Genomic DNA, 27,540 nt, shown 5'->3' with positions numbered 1-27,540 from the left:
CTTTTTTTCTGTTCATTTACTTCACAATACATTCTCTGATAATCTAGTATGAAGAAAGGCCTGTGAAGGTGTGCCCTTAAAACACTTACATCCACATATAATGCTATTGATTTAATGTTTTTGACCACAAGTTATCAAACACTGCACTGCAGTCTGAGCAAATTAAGACACAAGATTCAGTCCCTGCTCTCTAGCAGTTTATTCCCCTTTGTGAATTTTTAGCCAGTGAAATGACTATCAAACATAACATGTTTTTTGTTCTTTTGTGCCTTTGAACCAACTTTTCCCTGCCTGAAATATCTTTACTTTTCAAAAATCCATTTCAAAAATCTACCTTTGCGACCCCTTCCCAAAAGCCTCCTAGTAACTCCCACTAGCAGTTATTAGTAATGCCAGAGACACTGTAACATTTACATATCATGTCTTCTCAGCAAAGACATGTAAGTGTATTTCAAGAAAAGAGTGGTTAAAATTGTCAGAAGGGAGAACAAAGAATATCCTGTACTATTGTTTTCCCTACAGTGCCTAGCAGAGGATGATGTACAAAGATATTCAATATGTATTTTGATTTGTAATCAGTGAAAACAATTTATAAACTTGTGCAACTGTATTAAAATAGAGTGATATTAGAAGTGTAAATTAAAGGGTAACGGTATTTCTGTAATAGCCTATTTCCAGCTGTGAGACAATCATTCTTGTTTATGAGGATGGTGCCAAAGACATCCAAACTTGAAGGAAAATAAGTCTCAGTTAGGCTTTCAGGAACTTTTTTACCTTGGGAGGCAGCTGTTCTGAACAGTAAACACATTGTGACTAAAAATAAGTTTCCTCATCTTAATCATATCAAATGAACGGATCAAATTAATTCTCTACATCTTCACAGGGAAGAACCAGATGCTCAACAATGGTGACACCTTCAAGATAGAACCCGTATGTTATGAAATCCACTCAGAAACAATCTGTTAGCCTTAGTCTCACAATTATAAATGCTTAGAGAAAACAAACTCATGAACATTTCTTTATGATGATGGGCCAAGTTATCTTTGTATTTAGAATATTACAAAACTCTTTAAGGTAACAGCAAATTCAGGTGACATAACGTATCAACTCAAATACAGTCTTCTGGATGCATTTAGTATTTAATAATCCCATTACTAATTGTTACTTCACTGACCTCCAACCATTAGTATATCCCTCTACAAACCTAGTAATTTTTTTCCACTTATAACCAGTATTTTCAGTAAATATTTTATTGTTTTCAATCCTTTCTTATATGAATATTTCTGTTATGTGGTATATAAGCCTTAAAATGGTAATTTGATAAAATGAGATTTTAACATTTAGAAGACAAGGCACATGCTGTCCACTAAGGAATATCAAATTCCCCATGGAACTATGTATAAATGTGTTCAAATCTGTGATTCTTATACTAGCAAAATACACATCTAATAGATTGCATTATCTATGACTGAAAAATGGGTGGTTTGTTTAAAATCTGATTAATATACTTACCACATTTAATTATGTAACACATCGAAAGTTTTCAGTGAAACCATAGAAGTACCTTTCATCAAAGGATTTTTTTTAGCTAGATGAGTCTTAAGAGATCCTCTAGTCCAAGCTCTATTTCTGAGTCGGAAAGGAATGGAGGTGACTCACCAAGTCTGTTGCCATTGAGCCAGTCGCTTTCCATACCACACAGCTGCCAAGGCTTCGAAATGTAATTCATTGACTGCACCACTGATATGGTTGATACGTAAAAAAGCCAACTTATATAACGTTCTGGTTAGTAATTTCTGGTTTTTATTTTATCACTGTTACCACAAGAAAATAGTTTTAAACCAAGAATTTTTATTAGCAATGTATAATAAAACTTACAGTGAAAATAATCCAATGGTAATATTAAATAGCAATAGCAGTTATATCTTATTACATATTGAGAAACTGGACAAATTACCTTTAGGTTTTAATTTTTTTTTTAATAATACTGACCATGAAAAACATTTTTAAATTATCTCCAAAGCTGTGTCTCTTTTATTTAAACAAAATATTCTAAAAGAAAAAGTGTGACAGTGTTAAACATTATCAAATTAACTCACTGAGTCCTCTTTCAGAAGTTTAAGAAAGGCTAGGAGAGTTAAGGAAAAAAAAAAGAAAAGAATCCATATATAATTTAAATAATTTACACTTTTATAAAATATGCCAAAAATTTGACCCTCAAAAGAAAAGTTACATCGTATTAATGTCTGGTTTAAAGCCCCTTTTAAATCTAGAAAAGAAATTCACCATTTCCCCTTCAATATTTAAAGTCCACATTTTTTTAACAATTAGAGAGTTTTCATAGCATGTCATTCTTTCACTACAACAAAGGGCTTAAATTCTCAATTTATTTTAAGTACACAATTTTAATTGTGCAGTGTGTTTGCAATCACTGTAAAACTCTGTCTGAGGAGCTCTCTTTTTTGTATTAGATAGTTTTCCATAGCACTGGCTTCTTTGAAGAGTCCATCCATCTCCTCAATGAAAGCTGCATCTACTGCTGCTCTTTCACTAATGAGGAAAAAAATGTTTTATGTCAAACTAAATAATTATAATGTCTAAACACACTATCAGTGACGTTCTTTATTACACTCTATTTGTTACCTATTTTATACAAATGGCTTTGTGCATCAGAAACCTTCATTAAATTACAAATACTATTCAGTAAAAGGTAAATTAGTCCCACAGATATTTTTGACTACTCAGTCTCCTGAGATAGCAGAATGCGTATCTCAAACATAATTCTAATATTAAACTATGCACACTATTTTAACAGCCACACAAGACATTATTCAGATACAATGATTGACCAGTAGTTTAAAAAAACACCTTATAAAACATGACAGTCTCAGGCCAGTAAGATATTTAAATCCAGCCTTCAACTACACAAAGGTAATATTTGAGCTATTTCATAAACATATTTATCTTTAATATCTATTATTATCACTACCCTCACCAAATGGCATTTTTCTCAAAGAGTTTTTTTTCACAAAATTTTAAATGTTACATCATCTAATTAGAGACCAAAATACATTTAGCCTCATATTAGCTCTGGTAAATAGCAAGACAATGGATGTTGAGTAGAAAAGTTGGGGTTATTCTTTCAAAATAACCAACTAATCTTTGGTTGGTATAATCTAATAATTATAAGAAAGTGAGAAATTTTAAGAAACTAAAAAAATCCCAATTTGTAACTTCTGGGTAGCCTTTGCAGCCACTGAACTAAGCTTCCCATTATGGAGTTTCCAGAAGGAAACTTCTATTTCTAAGATAAATATCCAAGAGCATATACTAAAAGTACTTGCCTTAAGATCTTTGCATATGTAGACAACATTAGATTAATTTCTTTGCTCATATCTGTCCAAAAAAAAACAATCACTAAGTAAGTTATGAACTGCAAGAAACTTTCTGGATTATTAAAATCAATGTATAGAAATATAAGCACTTTCATTGAGTCTCCTATACAGAATTTTATTGTTGTTAACAACCATTTGATCAATAAATATGAGAGATGCCCTCTCAAAAAAAAAAAAAAAAGAAATATAAGCACTTTATACATCACCATTCAAATCCTTCTCCAGGGTTTCATCTTTATAAAATAGTCTAGAGCTTTCAGAGAAAGAGGAATCTGATTTCCCCAAAGAGGACAGTTGTGGACTATCTGGCATTTGAGGCTAATGGAAGAAAGTAAAGAAAATAGGCAAATAGTTAACAAAATCATTAGGACATATGCATTCTGGGAAAAAAAAAGCAAATAAAACATCTTTGAGAAAAAAGCAAATATGCTAGAAAGTATATGCTCTTGCATCCTAATTAGCCATTTGGAATTATATTATCAAGGAAACTCTGAGGTCCAAGAAGCACCTTGCTCAACAAATGAAATTTTTTAAAATTTTACATTAGACTTTGGAAATGGTATTAATTCCCTGACAAAAACGTTTCCTGTATCTTGAACCAGTAGGTATTTCCATAGCAATACAGAAAACTTTCATTTAGACGGTACCCAGGAGCTCACAAAACTTTGCAACATAATCTTTAATGGAGCAAATAACGTCCCAAATATAAACAGATTAATCGGTGGGGGCAGCAGCGAAGGGCAAGATACAGGGCTCTCCATCTACAGTTAGGAAGTATCCGACGTATTTTTAGCAAAATATTTAAAGTGCCTTGTATCACAAAAGCTTGTATCCACTTCGGTCTTTTGATCACGAATCACCACCAAGAAATCCGCCCCCACCCCCCTCCCGTTCCCTCGAGGCCTATACACACTTCGTCAGAAAACAGTGGGCATCAGCAGAGTTCCTGCCGCGGCTATTCCAGCTCTGGGAATATGAACACATTAAATTCCTTTTATCAAAAGAACTTTCTTAAACGTTAGAAACTTGAGAGGAATATACAATAAAAGATTAAGGCTCCAGGAGCACAGAGATTACCTCGAGGTCTCTTGGTCTCTTGCGGTTTCTGGCATCAGGTCTAACCAGGTGACCCGCCATCACACGTCGGAGGCAAGAGCTGCAAAATCGAGAGCAAAGCCCAGTGGGGACGCGGCCTCGGCGCTGCGGCCCCGATTCCTGCCCTGCCCACCCCGCCTGAGCTCCGGGTCTCGCCCCCCACTTCCCCCGCCGCCGCTTTCCCGGGCGGCTCCGACCCCACGGGCGCAGGGGGGCCGCCGGGGCCGAGCGCTGCCGTCCGCACCCCGCACGCACGGCCCTCCGCGCCGGCTCCCTTGGCACGTCTGCACTGCTCCGGCCTGGATTCGAGGCCCCTCTGACCTTCACAAAACCCCAACGCTAACAGGTCTTGCAGTTCATCTAATTCCATCTCATTTTCACGCAGGGCTCGGAGGGTTGAGCGAGTTCGAACACAGTGAAACCGGGCCGACGAGGGCCAAGACGCACCGGCCCGGGGGCTCCCGCCGTCCCCTGCCACCCCAGGGCAGCACCGGGCTTCACTTCCCCGCCAAGGGCCTGGGAGAACTCGCAGCGCACGGCCTCGGCGCGCTAAGGGCGGAGGCCCCCGTTCGCCCTCAGGCCCCCACCTGCCCTGCTCTCCGGGCCTGAACACCCGCGCCCACGGGGCCGGGCAGGCCAAATGCGTGGTGCCGCCGGCACCGCCGCCCGGGCCTCCCGGCGCCCTGCCCTCTCCCTCGCGCAGAGCACGGGATGGGTGGGCACAGTCCGCCCGCCACTTCCAGAACCGGGTCGCTCCGTTTCTGTACAACTACATTAGCTTTCCTGTCAGGACGGCAGGAGAGCCCAGGCCTGGCCCGGAAGCGGGCCTCGACCCGGACAAACGCCGCCTCCCGCCGCAGCCCAGGCCCCGCAGGCGCAGGCTTCGGTGGCCACACGACTAAGCGACTTGGCCTCACGCAGCCTCTCTCCTCACCACTCGGGACGCCCCGGGCCGTTTCAGCCCCCATTCTCCTCACGTCCCGGCCCGCTCTTTCCTCCATGCCTGTTCCAGCCCCACAAAAGCCCCTCAGGGCAGGCGCCCGCCGCCTCCCCGGGCCTGCTCCTCGCCTCACGGGCCGCCTCCCTCCAGCCCCACCCCAAGACCAGGCTACACGCAGCCGTGAGACCTTCTCGTCAGCGAGGACGCAGGAACTGAGAGAGCGCGCGTGCGAGGCCGCAGAAGCCGCTGAGGTGGCGGGAGGCACGCGAGCTCCCAGCGGGCCGCGCGGGCGTCACGTGACGGCCCTCACGCACCTCCCGCCCGTCACCTCAGCGGACAGTCGTCGTGAGACGGAAATCTCCGCTGAGCCGCACGTGTGCTGATGGGGGAGGGAACATCCGAGCCCGGGCTCTCCCGGCGGGACATGGGGGAGTCGCCGGGGCCCGGCCGGGATGTTCCCGCCGCCAGGAACCCGTGCAGGGGCCCGCACGGGTGCGCCTTCCGCCGACTCGGGAGGATCGGTTTGAAGGAAGGCGCGGCCCAGCGGCGAGCCTCCGGGACCCAGGGCCCGGCGCCCTCCGCCTCCTGCCGTGGCACCGGCCTTTCGGCGGCCTCTCCGCGGCGCGTCCGCGGGCAGCCGGTCTCCCCGGCAGCTTCCAGGCCCGGCCCACGGGCCGGAGCTCAGCCTCGCGGGGCGCCGTCGGCTGCCGACTTTGACCTGCAGTTTCAAAGACAGGCGCCCCGGGCTCCCGCCCGGTCGGGGGACACGGGCCCCCAGAGCGTATCGCTCGTAAAACAAAGGTCAGGAACGCCCGCCGTAAATTCCACGGCGCAGAATTGCATCTTAGCAAATCATCTGACAACATGGTTTTTCCCTTTGGCTTGTTTAAATGTCGGTTGTCACGGAGATTTGTAAGTACTGTGTATATGTTTATTGGCTGCTTGTGAAAAAGCCAATTTTTCAAGTCAGTTTCTAGAAAGTAGGTACTTAAGTTTGTTGAACTTGATTTGCTAATACTGTGAAATGTGAGCCACTTAATGAAACGAGGCCAATGGCTGCTGCCGTTCCTGACTGCTTTTGGAGGATTGTCAGCACTGCCTGCGGACTAAGCCATCTGCTGAATTTCCCCCCATCCCTGGTAATACGAGGAGACAAGTCATGGGTTTTCATACTGCATTCACTTTAAAGGGTTGTCCTTTACTCTGATACTGTGTCCTTCTTAATTTTTTGGTGTTAAAGTGTCCTTTCATTAAATAAAAATATAAAGATTTTTAAGGTTTTTTATGTCTTGGTAAAATACGAAGTTGTCCAACAGTGTTTGTTTATTGTTGTTGTTATTTTTCTTAATGGTCCATTAAATCCAAAAGCCTGGGAAATAACTGATCTAATTCCTTTCCCAGCCTTCACATTGTATATCAGAATAGGCAGTTGTCTAGTTCTTAAAATATATCCCAGAAAAATGACTCCGCCTATACATAATTGTTTACATCAAATTAAGAGAACATGATGGACATTTTTTTGTATCATTAATCTACAATTACATGAGGAACATTATGTTTACTAGACTCGCCCCATCACCAAGTCCCCCCCACAAACCCCATTACAGTCACTGTCCACCTGATGGACATTTTATGTTCAAAATTTTTATCTCCATTGTATGAGCTAAATGAGTAAGAACAAGTGAGAAGTTACGAAGGGTTAGAGATATCTAATGCCTTAAAATATCCAAAGGGCTATCATCACCTCCTTTAATCTTCATAAACAACCTCATGAAGTAAACAGGACATGGACCAGTTGGGTTGCTCTATATCAAATTTTAAAAAGTTTGTTCCTAGAACTAAGATATGAGTCAATTATGCATTCTACACCTATGCAGTGGAGAAAAATAACTGGCACTGGGCCATTTAAATCTCATTTGTTTGGGGCTCTGCTTCTGGTCACTGGTTAGCTGGCCTGACTGGACGCTCCAGTTGGAGAATGAACACTTGGTATTTCAATGCCAATCATTTGTATATTCTTATCAAATACTTCTTAAATGTGCTGTTTCTTTCTTCCAGTAGCCACCACATCTAGCACCCCGCCCACACTGCCACAGAGTCCTTTGCAATCACTGCTGTGGCCATGGTGTTTTATGACCTTATCAAATGAAAACCCTGTCTAGTTAAAAACAGACAGACAGAAAGAAAAAAAAAAATCCAAGTAGCTGCTTAGGTAAGCACTGTGTTTCCTGACTTCAGAATCCCTCTGTTTCCGTATAGTCTCTGTAGCGGCAAAAAAAGTCAACTTGCAAATAAATTCCTTTGCTAGCAGGTTAATACAGGTTAGCCCACATTTCAGAGAAAACTGAGAAACTTTGTTTCTGCTAATTATTTTCATGGCTGCGACATTTACACTCTGCTTTTTAAAAGTTACATTTTAGGTGCTATGCTTGTATTACAGAAAATATTCTAACAGGGCTGATAATTCACTCTTGTGCTGCCGTGAGGAGAAAGTCTCAAAACAGATTAACAAGAGAAAAGATGCTTCTAACTGACCAAGCAGGAGCTTTTTCTAAAGAGCTGGAATATACTTCTGAACGAGGTACAAGCTTTGGAAGGGCCAGAATTCCAACTTTTATGGAGAAATTATCTCATTAAAATAGTGGTTTTACACTAAAATAAGTCTGCGTGCCTCTGACCCTTTATTTCAGGCTCTGTCGGCCTAGGGAAGAGCCCCAGCTTGAAGGCGGGCCCAGCAGTCTCCTCCCCTCCGCCCTCTTCCTCGTTTCTCCCGAGCGCCTCACCTCCTCCCCGGACGGCTGCGGGGCCCGGTGAGCCGCCCGCTCCGGTTTCCTTTGCCCTCTGCGCTCCTGGCGGCTTGCTTCAGCCTCCCAGGGCCCTGCCGCCTTCCACCGTCTTCACGGCCTCCGGAAGAGAAAAGGGCCTCGGACTCCAGACTGCTTCCTCGCGTCGGAAGCTCCTGAGCACAGGTAAGAAATACCACTCCCGTTTATGTGGCCACCTGGGCACGGAAACGAGGTAAATACGCGAGAGAAGCGGTTGAGAGGACTGAGTCCGCTGACACTATGATCCGCGTCCAGTCACAACGCAAGGGACGTAGCAAAGTCAGGGGACAAACTTTCCCTGCTTTGGCCAACACTGAAGATGATCACTTTAGAGCAAATGTTCTCAGAATTTCTGGTCTCATGACCTCTTACAGTCCTCAAAGTTATTGAGGACCCTGAAGAATATTTGTTCCTCAAGGTTATTAACTGTTTTACTGCCATTTACTGCATTAGAATTAAAACTGAGAAACTTTAAAAATAGTAATCTATTAATATATTTTTAAATGACAGTAAGTGTATCATATGTCAGCATAAATAATTTTTAATTTAGATAACTATATGTTCCAAAAAAAGTCTACTGTGAAGAATGTCACTGATATTCATTTTTTACAAATTTGTTTAATGTCTGGCTTACTAGGAGACAGTTGCATTCTCGCCTGCCTGCACATCTAATCTAAGCGCTATCACCCAGAATGTAGCCACCCATGAGAGAATGAGAATGAAAAAGACAAATTGGGTCTTAGAATTATTATGAAAATAGTGCTGACCTCGTGAATTGCTGCTTTAGAATGATAAATAAGCTGCTCTTTAAAGGGAGTCTCAACTCTGAATTATTTTAAAAGCAAACACAACATTTGCAAAAGGGGGGTTCTTGATGAATCTGCATGGGCACCCTTAGGCTGGGCTACAGTGGGACCATATTATAGTATCCCCAGGAGTTTCACTTCACAATGAGAAAAGGGCTGAATAAATATATCTCTTTTCAGGTATGAATAACAATTAGAACCCTCTTAACCTCTTTTCTTTCTGCCTATATCCAGCTATTTCAAGTTCTGCTAAATCTTCCTTCAAAATATCTTTTAAAATCTTGCTTGATCATAACATCCATACACGAATATTGTGAATTCCTACATGAACTCTTAAAATAGTTTCCTAGTCTGTTCCTAGTCTTTTTCATAATGCACTTGTCAGTTTAGTAACCTGCTTTCCCATTGCCTGTGAGATCACATTTAAATTCCTCTACTTACAAAACCTTCCGTAGTCCAGCCCCACCCCACTTCGTGTTCCCAACAGGACAGCAGGATGGTTCCCCTACGGCCTAAAAATGGCGCCACCACCACACTTTGATTTAACCAACCATACAAATGTTTTTCCATGCCCTTCTCGATCTGTTCAAATCTCAGGCATTCTTTAAGGTTAAATTCAGTTCTCCATTCCATTTGGGCTTCTTGCTTTGAGTCTGTATTGAGCAGTTGACTATGTAGACTTTCAATTGCTGTTTCGGGGAGAGTTTACCTGAGTTGTCTTTTGGCCCCACCTCCACCACACCCACCTGCGTACATGGCTAACGTGGCAGTGCCGTGGAGGACAGAGTGATCCGTTAGGTCTGATCTTGCTATTGAGATGGCTCCCCACCTGATCTGGGGATGGGTCATGCAACACGCTTGCTCGTCCCATCCCATTCCCATTCCACAGCATCAGAACCATGCATGGCAAGGATAGACGTGATCCTGGTTGCTTTACAAGTTCAAGGCATTTTTTCTTTTGATCTAACAGTATGTTTTTAGTGGCTTACCGATGCTGGTTATATAATAAGTATTCAGTCAGTATGTGTTGTTTCAGAATTATGAGGAAGTGTTACTTGGGCATTTGCCACATACAAATAGGTCTCTCATTGCAGCTTTAACTGGAACCTAGAAATACAGAATACTGGAGTCGAAAAACTGAGGCCCTCAGAATTAAATGACTTGCCCCAGGCAAGATTAGAAAGCATGGCCATTTCCATCACAGTTTTTTACCATTTTGTTTACAAGCCTCTGGCTGGTTTCCAACACTTGTGTAAATAAAACTTTTTTTGTTTCAAAGAACCAATTGTTGCTGCATATTCCTGGGGGGATCCTTCTGAAGTGGTTTATGACTCTTTTCCAAAAACTTAAGTAATCTTAGAATTTCAGCTGAAATATTCAAAGCATTTTAATCCAATGGGAACTATAATTTTCATAGACTAGAGTTAAGAAAGCAAAGGCATATGGATGAGGAAGGAAAAGAGGGCAATTAGGGGGAGAATGAAAGTGGGGACAAAACTTGTAATCATAGAAATATTGAGAGCTCACAAAGAGTGGTAAGAAAGAATTCAAAGTAAACACTCACATGAAATAAACGACTAGAAAAAAACATTACAAGAAATTATTCTATTACTTTAATGTGTTTTCAGACTTGCCTCACTTTCTCTTTTTCATTGCCTTTCAGATGCAATGAAAGTTTCAAGATAGAAAAAAATTCTACCAGTACTTTTATACACTGTTGTCATGGTAACAAAACTTATCATAGCAAACATTTATTCATGTACCATTCATTAAGCTCCTACTGTACCCGACTTCTTTCCAGGTGTTGAAAGGACAATTCATTGGCTTAAAGAAACTCAGATTGAAGCTGGGAAGGCCTATTTGTAATCAAAATAATCCTAATTGTGTGGTAAGGGCTATTAGAGCAGCATGAACTAGGGGAAGGGGGCACTAAGGAGAGAAGGATGAGGTAGGAATGGAGGAGTCAGGGAAGTTTTCCTAGAGGAAATGTTTGAGCTGGGACTTAGAGGATAAAGGATGAAGATGCTTTGGCAGGAGGCAGGGAGAGTAACACTGGTGGCGGTATGGAGCTGGGTCGAGTCTTGGAGCAAGGAAACCAAGTAGAGGAGTATTAAAATAGAAGCTGCCAGAAGTGACCAGGGCTGGGGTTAACAGTGCTGGTGGAGATAGAGAGGAGGTGCCAAATTCTAGAGACATTTCTGGATTATAATCGGCAGTATCTATGAAATAGGGGAAGGGTTAGACAAAGGAATTGAGGAGGTCTCCCAGGTTTCAATTTTGGACAGGTTATTTGGACTTGTTTTGGAAAGTGATTGAGTAGTAAATCTTAAGAGTTGGAACTGTGGATCTGGACCCAGAAACTGAAATTTGAAGTTATCTATCACCAAAAACTAACACCTACTCTTCACTTTACAACCAGACTTCCTAAAAGAATCGTTTGTATTCATTGTCTACTTTTTCCCCATCCCATTCTCTCCCTAGACCTTTGTCAACCTGCCTTCTGCTTCCTCCACTTTCCCCGAACTGTTCTGCTGATACCAAAACTTCCTAATTGCCACATTCACAGAACACATTTAAGACTGTCTTTATCATGGGCTCTGCAGCTCCTCATTTCAAGCAGTCCCTCAAAGCTCCTTTCTCCCTTGACTTCTGTGACACCTAGATTTGCAAAAATGAACTGATTTTTTCCCACTCAAGCCTGTCTTAGTAAATGAGGTAACCACTCAATGAATTGCCCAAGCCAGAAACTTTGAAGTCATCCTCAGTTCCGCCTTCTTCCATTTGACCTACAACTAATCAGCTAAAAAAAGTAGGATTCTGGATCGTACAAAAGTAGTTCAGTGCCCTTTGAATCCATCCTCCCCCTTTCTTCCCACAGCCACTACCTTAGGCTATAGCCTCATCTACTCTTAACTTAACTGTTAGAATTGCTTCTGAGGTTCTTTTCTGAACCCTGCATTCTTGCCCCATTAAATCCATTCTCTACAATGCTGCCTTTGTAGAGTGAGCTTTTTCAAATGTAAATTTGACCTTGTCTTTCTCCTACTTAAAATTAAGTCAGTATATTTTCAGAAAAAAAGTTCCAACTCTTTAGCCTATCTGAACAAGGCTCTTATAATGTCTGTCCTTTCTAACCTTTTGTCAAACTGAACTACGGTGCAACTGCATTTTATGTGAATTGTGCTAGGCAGAATCAAATTAATGTAAAATAAAAATAATAGCCTCTGTAATGGGGCTTGTGGGGGGGACTTGGTGAAGGGGGAACCCTAGTAAACATAATGTAATTGTAATTGTAAATTAATGATAATAAAAAATAAGAAGAAGAATAAGAATAGCCTCACTTTATAGGCATGAATTCCTTCAAATTAAATAGTTCTAGAATGATGTAAATACAAAGCTGGCAGGCCATGTGACTGTGAACTGTTAACACTGTTGTCACATGGAATTGTCTCTTATACATGAAGAACCATCTGCTTCCGTGTCAGTATGATATAAGCGAGGCTATTTAAGTATCTCAGAAGTTCTTGAGATACACAGGCTATTACTTCTTAACATTCACTACTATTATAATTCTAAATATTTTTATATCCGAGAACAGTATTATCAAAGTGCTGAAGGAAATTATTACTGCTTGTAATAAACCCCCAAATAAGTTGGAAAAAAAGTTAGATGCAAGAAAACAATAAAAAGGTCAAAGTACCACCAAGATAGAATGTGTGGAGACACTGCCAAACGTTAGTAATAATGCTGAGCAGGTTGAGAAAAGAAGGAAAGCAAGACGACACTGGTCACAGATTTGTGCACTTCAAGGATATCTCCTCACACTACTGTATTTATTCCTAAGTAGAGTTAATTGGAACTATGTGCAATCTTGAGAAATTCATTCTTCCTATAAAATGTTAATTATGGTAAAAATGAGGCTGCAGACACCTCAGCCTGTGTGCTTCCTGGTTCTTGCTCACATTCGCTCTCTCTGGAGTGCTCTTCCCCTGCCCTGGACAGGCCTGCCTCGGTCAAGGTGGCATGATCATCACTTCCTCTGAGCCACCTGCACTCCACCAGGCAGAGACAGGATCCCTTGTAAACCCAGCTCTGCAGCGTGCATCAAACTGTTTTGTAATTGCTTATGTCTCTCTCAACCACTACACTGAGTAATCGGAAGTAGGAACTATGTCTTATCCATGTGTGTTCTGTCAGCTTTCTAGCCTGATGCCTGATGCATAATGGATGCTCAATAATTAAGTGATGAATGAATTCAAATATTGTGAAATATTACTATTTTTTAAGGTAAATGTGTCCTCTAAATCCATTCATGTATCAGCTAAATATTCAGTCTAGTAAACACTAGTAATTTCACCCAATTCCTGGACATACTACCTTAGTATTTTTCAGGTGAATTACTTTAAAAAACCATGTGTGCATTACATACTAAAGTTTGTAGAGAGAACCACCCTAGTCATTATGTCACCAATTTATATATATATATACATATATGCTGTGTACTATGTATCTATGTAAGTTTAAAAACTATTCACATTTGTATGTGTGAAAGGATAAAACTGAACCTGGATAAAACTGTTAAATAGCCACCTAAAAAGTGTTAGGATCAGCTTAATTTGGATTAAGTTTTTTCAACAGGGTTTTAATTTACTGCATCCTCTACCATATACATTTGGCTTCAGCAGACTATGATAGAAAAAAACTGAGTCAATTCTCTACCTGTGAGCACAGACTTATAACCCACCCCCTATATGTACTAACGAAACTGACCCAGCAGCCCTCCTTGGAGCCCCAACCCTGACAGCCCTCAGGGACTCAAGGTACCACTGACCTCTAGACCAGGGTTTCTTCATCCTTTCTGTGGCAGGAACCCCCGTGGGCAATCTGATGAAGTCTGTGGACCCCTTCTCAGAATACCACTTTTACATGCGTAGAATTAAATACTTAAGATTATAAAGGAAGCCCATTATATTAAAATAGCATCTAAAATTTTTTAAACGAATTTTTATATACATGTGCTTCTTTATTAACTTCTTGTAAATAACAAAAGCTACTGTGGGACTTACAACTTCCATATATTTCAAAGTAGTAATGAGTTTAAACCATTTTTCAAGATCTCTGTAACAATTATAATACAATAGGAAATATGTATATTTATTATTACTTCCAATAATACTGTGGCTTGTTCACTACACCATAATGGATGCTAAATTTCAGTTAGTTGGTGAAGTTAAATATGTAATTCTTTTCCCCATCCAAATTCACAAATTTCCCAGATTTAAAATCCCTGCTCCATAAAGGTCTGGAAAGATGCATATCATATTTGAGTGGGGTAGAGTGAGGTGGGCCAGAGAAAAAGAGACAAAAGAAGAATTTTTAAACATTTCCTAGGCCTGTATTATTTGATTTTTTAACAGGAAGAAAATATATATTTTTATGTAAAAAGCATAGTATAGTCCAGCCTCCAGATTGAAGCTGATGCCGCTCAAGTGGAAGGAGAGCCGTCGGATGTCAGTGCCTGTCAGCCTCTCCTGCCCGCGCCCTGACTCCCAGGGGAAACACCATTTTTTGTCCTTGCCTCACTTGTAGCTCTTCAACAGCTCTTCTTCAGTCTCTCACACACAGGAACCCATTAGTTGTAAGACAGATGTAGAACCAGTCCATGGTTAAAAGACAGGATTAGGTGTGTTTCTAACATCCTAGATTTATACTGACAATATATTTATATTTTCCCAAAAATACTAGGGCAATAGTTCAGTTCAATAGTGGGCCACTTATTCACCCATTATAACATTGTTCAATGAGAAAATGTTCTCTAGATGTCAAATATCTAATGGTTTGCAAGGGAACATTTGAATGTATATATTCATAGGCTGATGACATGTAGCATTTATTACCCATCCTGTGTCCATCTGCACACTGGGTAACATATTGACTTTGGAACATGGTGGTGGTACTAGGCAGTGAGTAGTAAGATTCCTTTCATGTAATGAAACGATCACTACCTTTTAACAAGAAACTCTTCACTTCCTTAGGAATAGAGATGGCTGCTGGACCAGCAGATGACAATTGCATCAGCTTTGTGGAAATGAAATTCATTGACAACACACTTTACTTTGTAGGTAAGTCTAAAGCATAGGCCAAATATAGGACTATTCAGATAAATGTATTCTTCTGGAAAAGATGTTGTAAGGTGAACTGTCAAGTGACTCCTTTTTGTCACCAGATTCCACTGTAATAGTGAAGAACTCTTCTCTGGAAAAAGAATATTGGACCTCTAGGAATTAACCATAATATGCCCAAGGCTCTAGCACCTTGTCCCACATGTCCTGACACTTTAGTAAACAGTAACCCACTCACATCAAGAAAATCCCACAAAATTGGGTACATTCGGGGAATTATTTCCCAAAGCAAATTGGCAAATTATATAAGAGATACGTTAAATCTGGAGTTCTGTGAGTGAATTATATCATTTTATGTAAATATACTTGACAAATAAAACTAGATTCTTATGATTAATCGTGTGTGGGCAGTTTGGCTTCATAGAAAGGCCTTAGGTGACTTTCCATTGAAGCAATAAATTTAAGAGTAATTATATCACTTTATAAAATTTCTTTTTATCTACTAATTTAAATTTATAAATGCTGGATTTAGGTTTTATATCTAACTTAGCTGAAAACACTAAAGTCTAATGAGTTTCATTTTTATGGGATCTTTTGGATGATTATACAGTATTTCTGATGGAGGTTAACAAAGGCCATCAACAGTAAGACGGGGTTAAATAATGGAGTGACAGAAAAGAGTAATGAAAGGGTAGGGTGAGAGGAGATTCTGAATTGAAATACAGAATTTAATATATTTTATTTCTTTTCTTTCCCCTTTAGCTGAAAACGATGGTAAAGTATAAATTTATTTTTCTTTCTTTAAAAAAATAAGTAGCTACTTGAGTAAGCATCCCACAGACACACCCACATCACCATTCTCAGCTGAGAAACTGGTACTGATCTATTTGAGAAGCTGACCTTCCCTCAAAGGAATGTGGACTTAACTGCAGGGACTTGGAAAAAAGATGGCAATAAGGATACAAGAATTGCTAACAAAATACGCTTTTCTACACCTTAGGGAATTCTCCAGCTTTTAGAATCTACAAAGTAGACTCTGCTCATTACATAGCCCCTAAGAAGCCCTGGACTCTCTGGAGAAAAGGCAGTACCAGCCTGGGGGTTGCCCCAGTCAAGGTCATCATCTCATCCAACACCCCGAGAAATGCTTTCAGGAGAAGCGTGGGAGGCCCCCAGGGTGCAAAGATGAGGAGCTTGGAGCAAGCAGGGCTTGAGGCTGAGTCACTAAGCCTTCTGCCCACTTCCTTGGGGCTTTGGGGGAGGTCATACCCATACCTAGCCTATGATCCTCAATCAAATGTCCAGTTATTAAAGGTCATTAATTTCTCATACTTTTCCTTAAAAATAGCCCTTTCCCCATTCTTAAGGTAAACCTGACTGGACTAAAAATAGAGAACAGCAACTTAAAAAAAAATACTATTCCTTGTGTTTCATTTTTTTCCCCAGCTTTATTGAGATGTAGTACCTCATGTGTCTTAAAGGTTGCCCTACTCTCCATTTATTTAATTCAGTAAATATTGGCATCTGTATCCCAGGCACTGTTAGGCATTAGGGTACAGCAGTGAGCAGAACAGAGTTCTACAGGGAGAAAATAGTACGTAAGGGAAGCAACTGAAGTGTTATGTGTTAAGTGCCACAAACGCACAGGATGGCCTGGGAGACAGAAGGGGTACCTAGTTCTGTGCAGCAGATTCGGGAAGCCACTTTGAAGGAGGGACAGGTTTGCAGAGTGAATAGGAGTTAGCCAAGGGAAGGTGTTCTGGGCAGAGAAAAACGATGCACAGGCCAAGATACAAAAGAGAGCATGGCTTGCTTGAGGGACTAAGTATTCAGGATGGGAGTAGAGTGGGAGTGGGATTTATGAGGGAATGGTCAGGAGGGTGCAGATCAAGGTTTTCTTATTCCAAGATATGGAATTTGGACCTTATCTTTGGGGTAATGGGGACTCACTAAGCACAATACGTATGATTTAGGATGCAGTTTACTTTGCTGTAACAAAGAGATTAAAAAATACAGTAACTGAATAAGATAGAAAATATTTCTTGAATTCAAGTCCAAGCAGGCAGGTCAGGACTAGTATGTCTGGATGCAGCTTGGTGATACGGGATTTCAGGTTTCTGCTGTCTTGTTTTCTATCACCCCCTAGTTGCGGGACTCATTCCATACTTGAAAGAATCACCATCCCACAACCTGGGTCCTTATCCTAGTTAGCAAGGAAGGGTTCAAAATAAGAGGCAGATAGTCCCATTCCTTTCGGAGGCTCTACATGGAAGTTGTACACCTCAATTCTACTCATAGTCCATTAACTAGAATTCAATCACACGGTCACCCCAGCTGCAAGGAAACCTGCAGAGAACCGTTTTCACTCCGGGTGGCCTAGTGACTCATTAAAATTCAGAGATAGCATGACCAGGTATCTGCATTTTACTTTAATTCCTCTGGCTTTAGTATAAAGAATTGATGTGGGGACAGAAAAGGGGGAATGCCAAAGATATTTTTATTTAGTAAAATGATGTAAGAAATGATGGTGACTTGAATTAAGTAGGCACAGTGGGATGCCAATAAGAGCTTTGAATGGATTTTAGAAATACGTGGAAGAATCAACAGGACACGGTTTAGGAACGGAGTTGGAAGTGGATGGAGAGGAAGAATAGGATGCCTGTTTCTTCAGTTAGGCAATTTGTACCGTTCAGTGAATTAGAAACACGAGAGGAAGAGCAGGATGATGAGGTATTCGGGGCAAAGAAGATCGATGATCAATTTAGTTTTGCACCTTGTCTGCAGGACGTCCAGTGGCAATGTCCGGTAGACTGCTGGACATTCGGTTCTGAGCTCAGTAGGAAAACTTGGAGATGCAGATGTAGGAGGCTTATGCATAGAAATGGCATCTGAAGCTATAGGAATAAAAAGACAAATGAGAGGAAATGTGTAAAGTGAGGAAGTAAAAGCCAAGGACTAAACACTGAGGAATACCTACACGTAAGGGACGCGGCGAAAAGAAGCTAATACAGAGCGGAGCACGGCAGCCAGAAAGAAGAGGACACACCGCGGAATCAGGACACCGATGCGGGGCGGTGACCCGAGTCTGACTGTGGCCTTGGGAGCCGAGAGCCAGGAGCCTCTTGCATTCAGGGGTGGGAGCCTGGTGGTCCCAGAGGAAGCAGGCTGATGGAAAAAGGAGATGGGGGCAGACAGCAAAGAGAAGAAGAGTGAACGGGAATTAGGGAAATGATACAATTCTTGCCAGAAGCTTGGCTATGAAAAGGTGGGGAGAAAAGTCTCCGTGCAGAGCGGGACTCGGGTGCCGAGTAGCTGTGAGTCAGGATGAAAGGAGCGTCACACTTTCCTGATTATAAAAATAACATATTATGTATAAGCAGTTAGACAATGAAGAGTGTGAAGAAAAAGTAAATATTAAAATAACTCAATCACTGCTATCATTCTGGTGTAGTATTTCTATACCATCACTACATGTATTATACTATACCCGGGCTGCTTTTTCTAGTTTAATACGCATGGGCATCCTTCCACGGCAATGAATAATTAGTCGTATGTAATAAAACCATGCTATTCCACTGTAAGGGCATAGCAAAGCCTATTTAATCAGTTCCCGATTGTTGGACATTTAAACTGTTTGTTGTTCTTAAGGGTGCTCCCATAGCATTCTTGTAGAGAAATAGCTACACATTTGACTGATTGTTTATTTACGGTAAAATCCAGGAAGTAGAATTGCCGGGCTGGTGAAGAGGGGGTTGGTTGGTAAACCTGGTTTCAGCAGGAAGTTCGCACAGATACAGGCTCAGATACCAGCCGGGCATCTTTTCCGTGTGACCCTGGGACAGCAGGTAGGGGAAGTAACTGCTGGGGCCACAGTTGGGCTTCTGCGCCGAGTAGCTGGAATCATCTGCCGAAGAGGAAGGCAGACATGAGAACGCGGAGATCCTGAGGACAGCGAAGGTCTGAAGTTGCAGATGAAGGGGCTGGGTGCTGAGCTGAAAAAAAACGCACTGACAACCGACGTGTTGGAAACGCCCGTCTGCACATTGGTGTGATTTTTTGCCAGCAGCCAGGTTTGGAGTTTTCTAGGAGAAATGAGTTCAGGAAAAGTGTAGGAAAACTGAAAGGACAGGAGACTGTGGTCAGAAAATAGGCTATCTGAACAGTATTTCATTGGTCAAGTGGTTCTGAGTGATCATGACAAACGGTACGCCCTTGGGAGTGGGTCAGAAAGCACTGTGCAACTTCTCAGAGCTGCTTCTCTAACAGAAAATCATGATTAATAGTTACTGAAAACTGAAACATATACTGTGCTTATTTCTAGATCGAGGAAAAAACTTATTTTTTTAATGAGACTTAATGTGCTTTGTAGAAAACCTGGAATCAGATTACTTTGGCAAGCTTGAACCTAAACTCTCAATCATACGAAATTTGAACGATCAAGTTCTCTTCATTAACCAGGGACATCAACCTGTCTTTGAAGATATGCCTGATTCTGACTGTACAGGTATTTTTCTTACATATGTATTTGCAAACTTAAGAATGACAGACTACTTCCCATTCCACTCAACTGCCTACATTTTTCTATAAAAGGCCTAATCCTCAGTTGAGAAGTAATAAGTCTCACAAGAAACTTTGTAGGGTACCCATATTTTTTAGTCGGGGTGAGAAACTGATATAATAAAGATATTGCTAGGGGGCTCTGCTGCTCTGAGCCTACATGTGGATCACCAGTCCCTTCACTGTAGCACATTAACGTAGAGAATCTCTGCACAGTGTAAGTCTTAATACCCGGTGGCTGTAGCTGAAACTGCTGATAGCATTTCAACCTTCAAGGTAAATACACAAGCATTTCAAATGTCTGTCTTCCTCCAGAAATGTACAGTGCCTTAACAGTGGATAAATGTGCTGTGCTTCCCACAGTATGAATAACAAACATCAGAGTTTGGGCACAGTTGAAACAGTAAATGTGCACACTTGAAAAATACTGAATTTTTACCTCAGCAGGTAGATTTTTAATACTATGTTTAGCACTGAAAGGCAATTCTTTTAGAACCCCAAACACCTAAGACACTCAAAAAGTTGCTGCATCTGTGCTGTGAACTTGTTGGAGTGTGTTTCAAAGAACGTGAGCTGTGAGCTGCCGTCTGCTGGCCACTGAACCTCAGAACACGGGATCGGCACTGGGCCTGCTAAGGGTCACCTTTTGGCTGATTCCCACAAATACTGATTCGCAAACTAACTAGTGTCTCATTTATTAATGTTGATTTCAGAGAATGCACCACACACCATATTTATCATACATATGTATAAAGACAGCCTCACCAGAGGCCTGGCAGTAACCATCTCTGTGAAGTGTAACAAAATGGCCACTCTCTCCTGTAAGAACAAGATGATTTCCTTTAAGGTAAGACTGAGCCTTAGTTTGTTTTAGTCATATTTATATGCAAAATTAGAAAACCCAAATAGCCTCAGTCTAATTTCTTGTCTAGAACAAGAGTAGCAAGAACCAGTAGTGATAAAAATTGTCAAGATAATTGTGTGACTAAAAATTGTCAAGCCCCCTAACCTACTAGAGTTACCTCATTGGTTTTTCTGAGCCTGCCATAGGAGGGAGGGGCACAATATGACCCCAGTCTTCCGAATAATTAATCTGTAGGTAAGTAATAATATAGAACACATGATTTATCATATTTGTTTAAGAATTGCATGTGATTTACAGAATAAGCCCTGGTATATGGAATAAATCTAATTGTCCTTCTGTAAACCTTCCACTTGGTAAAGTATGATGATATTTATTATGTAATTGTTCTTGCTTGTTAGCCTAAGTCTTGGCTACATCTTTCAGCTGTAAGTTGCTGTATGTTATTTTTATGTTAGTTTAAGTGAATAAGATTAACAAGATCAGCTTAAAAGCAACAGTACAATGTGTCTCCAATCCAGGTGTAAATCATGTCTGGCCATGACTTTTTATCCCTATGTGGCATTTTTTAAATTTTCTCCATTCTGATTAGATAAACAACCATTAACTATAGTACAGATTGACTCAGAAAGCTTTTTTCCCAGTGAAAGTAACCGGTTTACTTGCAACAGAAGTCAGAACAAAAGGAAGGAGGTGGCCAGGCTCAAGCCATGCGGAGTAAAGGAGAACGAAGTCAGCTGCAGGGACAGTCAGAAACTCGGATGAGCCCAGCCTACACATGGATTCCCACTGAGAGAGAGAGGGAGAGTGTTAAGAAGGTGGAAATAGTGTTGGCATGTAGTAGGAACTGGGTAAATCCAGGTTTAGGGAAGCCTGAAGCTTTGTAGAATTTGGGCAGCCTTTTTAAAGAGAATATAAAGTTACCAAAGGCATCAAGTTGACTCTTTATTTAGAATAAGAGAAGAGGCCCTGGGAGGGAGAAGGGGATTGAGGGGTATTGTGATTGGTACACATGGTGTGTGTGTTGGGGGGGTCACGGGGAAGGCAGTGTAGCACAGAGAAGACAAGTAGTGACTGTGGCATCTTGCTATGCTGATGGACAGTGACTGCAATGGGGTGTATGGGGGGGACTTGATAATATGGGTGAATGTAATAATGACAGCGTTACTCATGTGAAACCTTAATAAATAAAAATAATAATAATTTTTTAAAAAGAGAGAGAAGAGGCCCTGGAAGAGACTGTGGGAGTGAGAGGCCTGACATGGAAGCTTCATTAGCTTCTAGTGAAAATGCTTCTGGCAGGAACTCAGTGAATGTTGAGGGGAGGCTAGGACAGTTTAGCTCAAGCTCTTTAATCCCTTTCCCCCCACTAAGGATCTCGGTGGTGATTATAAACAAAGACTAAACTCTGGATAAGAAGACAGCCGGCTGCGGTGGGTGTGCCCACCTGTCTGAACTGATCACCGGCTCCAAGTCCCAGTGCTTATGGCCACCCCTGGTTTTCCTTGGACAAGAACCTTCCTGACAGCAGGAGGGGTTTGTTTCAAGGTTGCTGTCACCATTTCTTGCATATGCATCCCGACGTGGTCAGGGCTTCCTTCAGGGCTCCCTCACACTCCGACGCACCTGGGAGGCCCAGGAGAGCAGCTCTGGGGCAGGCTCAGCTTCACCGGGCTCAGGTCCAGCCCCTCCTGATGTAAAGCCCTGGAGGCATTGCAGTTCCCCCAGGCAGAGCGTCCTGGTTGGAGGTCCCTACAGCGGCTGGGAGCCACGTCCACCTTGTGCCCCTCCCTGTGATGCTATGAACAGTCATCCCCAAACCAAGGAAAGCTGCTGCCGCTGGATCTCCCTGCCTTTGCTGTGAAAGGTGACGTCAAACTACGATGAGAGAACCCCTACCTCTCCACACCCCCACCTTCAGACAGCGCTGTCCACGCTAGGTTTGAACAAGCAGGTTCATCTCCCTCTAGGATTCCTAGAGCTTTTGAAGATTTTGTCCCTTATACTTTAGACTTTAGCCTAGTCCCAAACGGGCTCCCCCAGCTTAGGGTATCTTCCTAAATTCCGTAGCTGCAGAAATACAGACCATTGGGGGACTAGCTTATGCCATCATCAATTCAGGACTCACACTTGTTGATAAAGGACCGAGGTCAGGAATTATGACTAAATTCCATAACTGAGAGGTTTGGAGGTGCCCCTGCTTCAAGTACTTCAATGTCTTTTAGGAGGATGTTAATGCTATTGTGGGTCTCAAGGTCTGTCAGTTCGTAGTTAAGATGACAAGACTCTGCTACCATGGTATCCAAATTAACTTCAAAGTTTCTGCTGGTTCCAGGATTAACGTGAAAGAGTCTTGGACATTCCTCACGGTTCCAAGTCATCCTGAAGCATAGGCGTGATGCAGTAACCAGAAAGGTGCAAGCAGTGGCTGTCAGGTGACCAGTAGGATTTAGTTTTAAGTGGCCCAGCCATTCTTAAGAAAACCCTATTCTGTGGCTTAAAAATGTAGGAATCAGCATTTGGCCTTCTAGGACAGGTCCCGGCCAATAGACTGCTTTCAGAATGGATTCAGGGCTACTGTGACCTGGGGTGCCTGGCAGGGAAGTCGAGGCTGCTGAGCCCACAGCAGGGCTATACGTGAACCCAGGACCTAGCTCAGGACCAAGCCCCGGAAGAAGCAGTGGGTTTTCTTACACAAATGCCAGCTCTAGGCTCACTCCACTCAAGGAAGGAGGAAGCTGAGATGGTTGCTACTTCCTGCCTGTCTCAGACCCGGCTCAGACGGGAGCCACCTCGGCCTGTGAGTGAGGCTCCAGTGCCTTCAGCTGAATACGGTGAAGACAACAGGAAGTGAGGTTAGCCCAGAAAACTGTGGTCTTTGCTGGGACTCTACTTCGTCTGGAGCAGGTAAGGACCACACTCAGCCGCAGAGGAGAGAAGGAAGCTCCCTGTGAATACGTTGAGAAGAACTAGCAGCCAGACCTGAACGTGCGTCCACGGTGAGAAAAGCCAGCGTGGGCAGGAGGAGTAAGAGTTCAGGAGCTAGAGGGAGAGGATATCAGCACGCCTATATTCAGGGATTTTTTTTCCTTAACTCTTGAGAATAAACATTTCTTTAGCTCTGTGCAGCAATATATCAACTATACAACAAATATATGAAATTGTTCATATCCTAAAAAAATCAAGTGATTTTTTTCTCTGTACAGGAAATGAGTCCTCCTGATAATATCAATGAAGAAGGAAATGACATCATATTCTTTCAGAGAAGTGTTCCAGGACATGATGATAAGATTCAGTTTGAGTCTTCATTGTACAAAGGACACTTTCTGGCTTGTAAAAAAGAGAGAGACCTTTTCAAACTAATTTTGAAAGAAAAGGAGGAATATGGAGATAAGTCTGTAATGTTCACTGTTCAAAACAAGAACTAGATATTAAAATGGCATTGTTTGAACTTTGAGCTTTTGTCTTTCAGATGAGTTGTAAGTAATGGAATAAAATGAAAAAATGGTCTCTAAAGATACCAGTAACAGATAATAAACTTTCAGAAAATTGAATTGACTTCCCCATATCCAGGTGAATAAAATATTTTATGATGTAAAAGTAATACATTTTATGATGTAAAAATAATACAAAAGAATGCATAGTTCAAAAAAAAACATTCTACATTGTTAATTGGAACATAGTTTATGCTCAGTAGAAGTGTTTTGAATCTTTTGGGGTCCTAATGATATGCTAAAAAAAAAAGATATACTGACATTTGAATTTTCTAATTTTTAAGAATATCATTAAAACCATCAATATTTTATAGAGACCACTTGCTTGACTAGTTTCTGCATTTCTTCCAAAATCAGGATATCTTTAAAAATCACATTGATTCTGAATCCAGCAACATATACAAAGGATTATATACTCTGATCAAGTGGCGTTCAACCCAGAAATGCAAAGATGGCTTAATATTCTAAAATCAATTAATCTAAATACACCATATTAATAAAGGATAAAAACCACACAAATAGATGCAGAAAAAGCACTTGAGAAAATCCATTTCATACTAAAAACTCTCAACAAACTTGAAAGAGAACTTTCTCAATGTGATAAAGAGCAACTATGAAAACCTATAGCTAATATCATGCTTAATGGTGAAAAACAATGGTAAATGTCAGCTCTTACAACTTCTCTTCCACTTCCTACCAGAGGTTCTAGCCAGTATTATTGCCGTAAAAAGAAAGGTGTCCAGCTTAGGAAGGAAGTAAAACTGAACTTAATTTGCAGACAGCATGATTCTGTATGTAGGAGATCCTAAGAAATACACACATGTGTGCAACACACCCATTAAAATTAACAAGTTCGTCAGGTTACAGAACATAAGATTAATACATGAAAATAAATATTTCTATATGTGAGAATGAACAGTCTGAAAATAAAAATAAATTCCATTTACCATAGTATAAGAATAATAAAATATTTATGAATTACTTTAGCAAAAGATGTGCAAGACTCATACACTGAAAGTTTAAAAACACTGCTGAGGGAAATACAATCTACAAAATGGAAAGACATTTCATGTTCACTGATTAGAAGACTCAATATTGTTAAGATGCAGATGACAGTTCTCCCCAAATTGATCTATAGATTGAACACAATCTCCATCAAATCCAGCAGGCTTTTTTGCAGAAATTGGCAAGATATCCCTAAAATATATATGGAAATCCAAAGAAACAGAATAGCCAGAAATTTTTGAAAACAACAAAGTTGGAGCACTTTCATGTCCTAATCTTAACTCTTAATATAAGCTATAGTTATCAAACAGATATGGACATAAGGATAAACATGTAAATCAGTGGAACAGAGCTGGAGTTCAGAAATAAACCCTGATATCTACAGCCAATTTTTTCACAAAGTCCTTTTGATAGAAAAGTCTTTTTGACAATTGGTGCTGGGACAATTGGATTTCCACATGCAAAACAAAATGACACTGCCAACTAAACCATGACATGAGTCCAGCGTAAGGCTTATTCTCATTTCAGAGATACTAAAATGTGAAAAGTTGCATGTGTTAAAATTGATGAAATACAAATACAACTTGAAACTATTTGCATTTCTCTTATGTAAACACCTCCATCTCCATCAACCAGTAGGAAAGGCTGCCAAACGCTGACACGTGCGATTTGTTTGTGGAAATTAGAGGGAATAGCTGAATTTTCCATGTGAATCAGTGTGAACACAGAAGAGTGACGTGCTGTGGATATCAGGTCACTCGCTGCCGGAGGACACAGGAGCGTAGCCCCAGGTGTGGCCCAGAGTCTCAGGAATTAAAGGAAATTTTGAGAACATTGGACTTAACTTCAATTCATAGAATGGGAGTTTGAGCCAATCTCAAGATCTTAATAGACTGGGAGAGTGCTTCTTTAAAAGTACAAAACTAGGGTCATATTAAACAAACTATTCCTTTTCCATAATTTGTTCACTCCTTTTATTGGCTAAAACATGAAATAAGCCTTTGCCACAGGCCTGAGTCTTAGAAAAATAAATCTGACCATATGTGCTATCTTACCAATAAGCCTTCTTTCGTAAAGTCGGCATTCTTAAACTGTTTTATAATAAAATAGAAAACAATGATGAAGAACTGTTAGCGAACCAGAGACCCAACATGGGATCCCTCTGCTGGGCCCAGTCAGCAAACCAGAGCCAACTGCCTCACCCAACTGCAGGGCAGGGATTTTCCGGTTGGCGTCAGTGAGGTGCTCTGTCACGTGCACCCTCAGCCCCCAGTGAGGAGGGTGACCTCAGGTCCTTGTCCTGCCTTTAAAACCCTTCGCTTTCTGCAGCCCTTCGGAGGATCTCTGTACTTGCTAGATGGATGCTGCTGGATACATGATTCACTTAAGAAAGCCATTTAGACCTTTGAATTTACTCGGTTGAACTTTTTTTTTTTTAGCAGAATGTAATGTATCTGAGAACAGCTATGTTTTGTCATCCCTAACCAGTTATCTCTGGCCTTGTCAGGTTTAAGAAACTAAAGACCTTTTGTTTAAGAAACTCCTGTGGTCTTGTTTCCTTGTTCCTTGACTCCTGGCAGTACAATGTGGGTATTTTCAAAGGTAGTGTGAAGTGGTGAAATGAGGAGACTGGATTTTGAAGACACACCACCTACCTACCTTTGAATCCTACCCTGTAACCCAAGACTTGTCCCATAACCAGGGAACACGGGTGATGTGTGCCTTGGGCCCATCTCTCTGCACTCAGCTTCCTCACACATAAAATGGAAATGGAAAGAAATACCTACCTCAGAGGGCAGCCAGAGAGACTCAATAAGGAAAAGCTCTCGGTAGTCTGTGGCGTGAACGTAGTAGCTAGTAAGGATTACATCCCTTCTTACACGTCTCCACGTGCCCTCCACTCACTTCCACCTGGGCTCACACACGCCCATGCACATGCACTTCACCTGTGAGAAACAGGACCTTTCCTACAAGAACTAACCCACCTGCTTTAGGTCATTTTTTCCTTGCGATGTGTAAACTTTCAGCTCATGCTAAAGTAATAAAAATATCACTGCTTTTCCTACCATGCTTTCTGGCTCCTGGACCTATGTTGCTTTTCCCAATCGTGTCTCAACCCACGGGCTTTGTAATTGAAAGAGAAAACATCAGGCCGTAAAATCCCGTTTTGCTTTGCTCGTTCTCCAACATTTAAACCCTTGATTTTGTTGCACAAAAGAAATTCAATTTAACCTAGTCCACAGAAAATAGCAATTCACAGTTTGCAATTCTGCTAAATCTACTTATGACTGAGGCAGCACAGCAGGGCAAAACTTGCTATTCCCATCTGGAGGCATGCTCAAAATACAGTCTTTCATTTTTCCTCTAACGGTCATTTGTTTGCCCATGAATAGATCCTTATCCCATGAGTAAACCCTCTCTTTGGTCTAGGACCTAAAT

The 27,540-nt window shown here is 41.4% G+C and overlaps 2 protein-coding genes across 6 annotated transcripts; one reads left to right on the top strand and one right to left on the bottom strand.

Annotated features, from left to right (window-relative positions):
* Positions 1–1,831: 1,831 nt before the first annotated feature.
* TEX12 (testis expressed 12) lies at positions 1,832–8,315 on the bottom strand. 5 transcript variants are annotated; one of them, XM_057490418.1, is made up of 5 exons: positions 8,214–8,315; positions 4,473–4,551; positions 3,602–3,713; positions 3,345–3,396; positions 1,832–2,550 (listed from the first exon to the last, which is right to left on the bottom strand). In XM_057490418.1, exons 2-5 carry the CDS (start codon positions 4,530–4,532, stop codon positions 2,406–2,408), a joined length of 369 nt encoding a protein of 122 aa, XP_057346401.1. In that variant the 5' UTR covers positions 4,533–4,551; positions 8,214–8,315; the 3' UTR covers positions 1,832–2,405. The 5 variants fall into 5 exon arrangements, with proteins under 5 accessions (XP_057346401.1, XP_057346399.1, XP_057346398.1 ...); XM_057490416.1 differs by lacking the exon at positions 8,214–8,315 and adding an exon at positions 5,425–6,244; XM_057490415.1 differs by lacking the exon at positions 8,214–8,315 and adding an exon at positions 4,812–6,243.
* IL18 (interleukin 18) lies at positions 8,252–24,413 on the top strand. The gene is made up of 6 exons (XM_036919741.2): positions 8,252–8,399; positions 15,097–15,183; positions 15,946–15,957; positions 19,553–19,687; positions 20,454–20,587; positions 23,809–24,413. Exons 2-6 carry the CDS (start codon positions 15,105–15,107, stop codon positions 24,028–24,030), a joined length of 582 nt encoding a protein of 193 aa, XP_036775636.2. The 5' UTR covers positions 8,252–8,399; positions 15,097–15,104; the 3' UTR covers positions 24,031–24,413.
* The last annotated feature ends 3,127 nt before the right edge of the window (positions 24,414–27,540 follow it).

This window comes from Manis pentadactyla, chromosome 13 (genome assembly GCF_030020395.1).
Source record: "Manis pentadactyla isolate mManPen7 chromosome 13, mManPen7.hap1, whole genome shotgun sequence".
NCBI lineage: Eukaryota > Metazoa > Chordata > Mammalia > Pholidota > Manidae > Manis > Manis pentadactyla.
The sequence above is the reverse complement of the archived record's forward strand: the minus strand, read 5'-3'. Positions and strand labels throughout refer to the sequence as shown.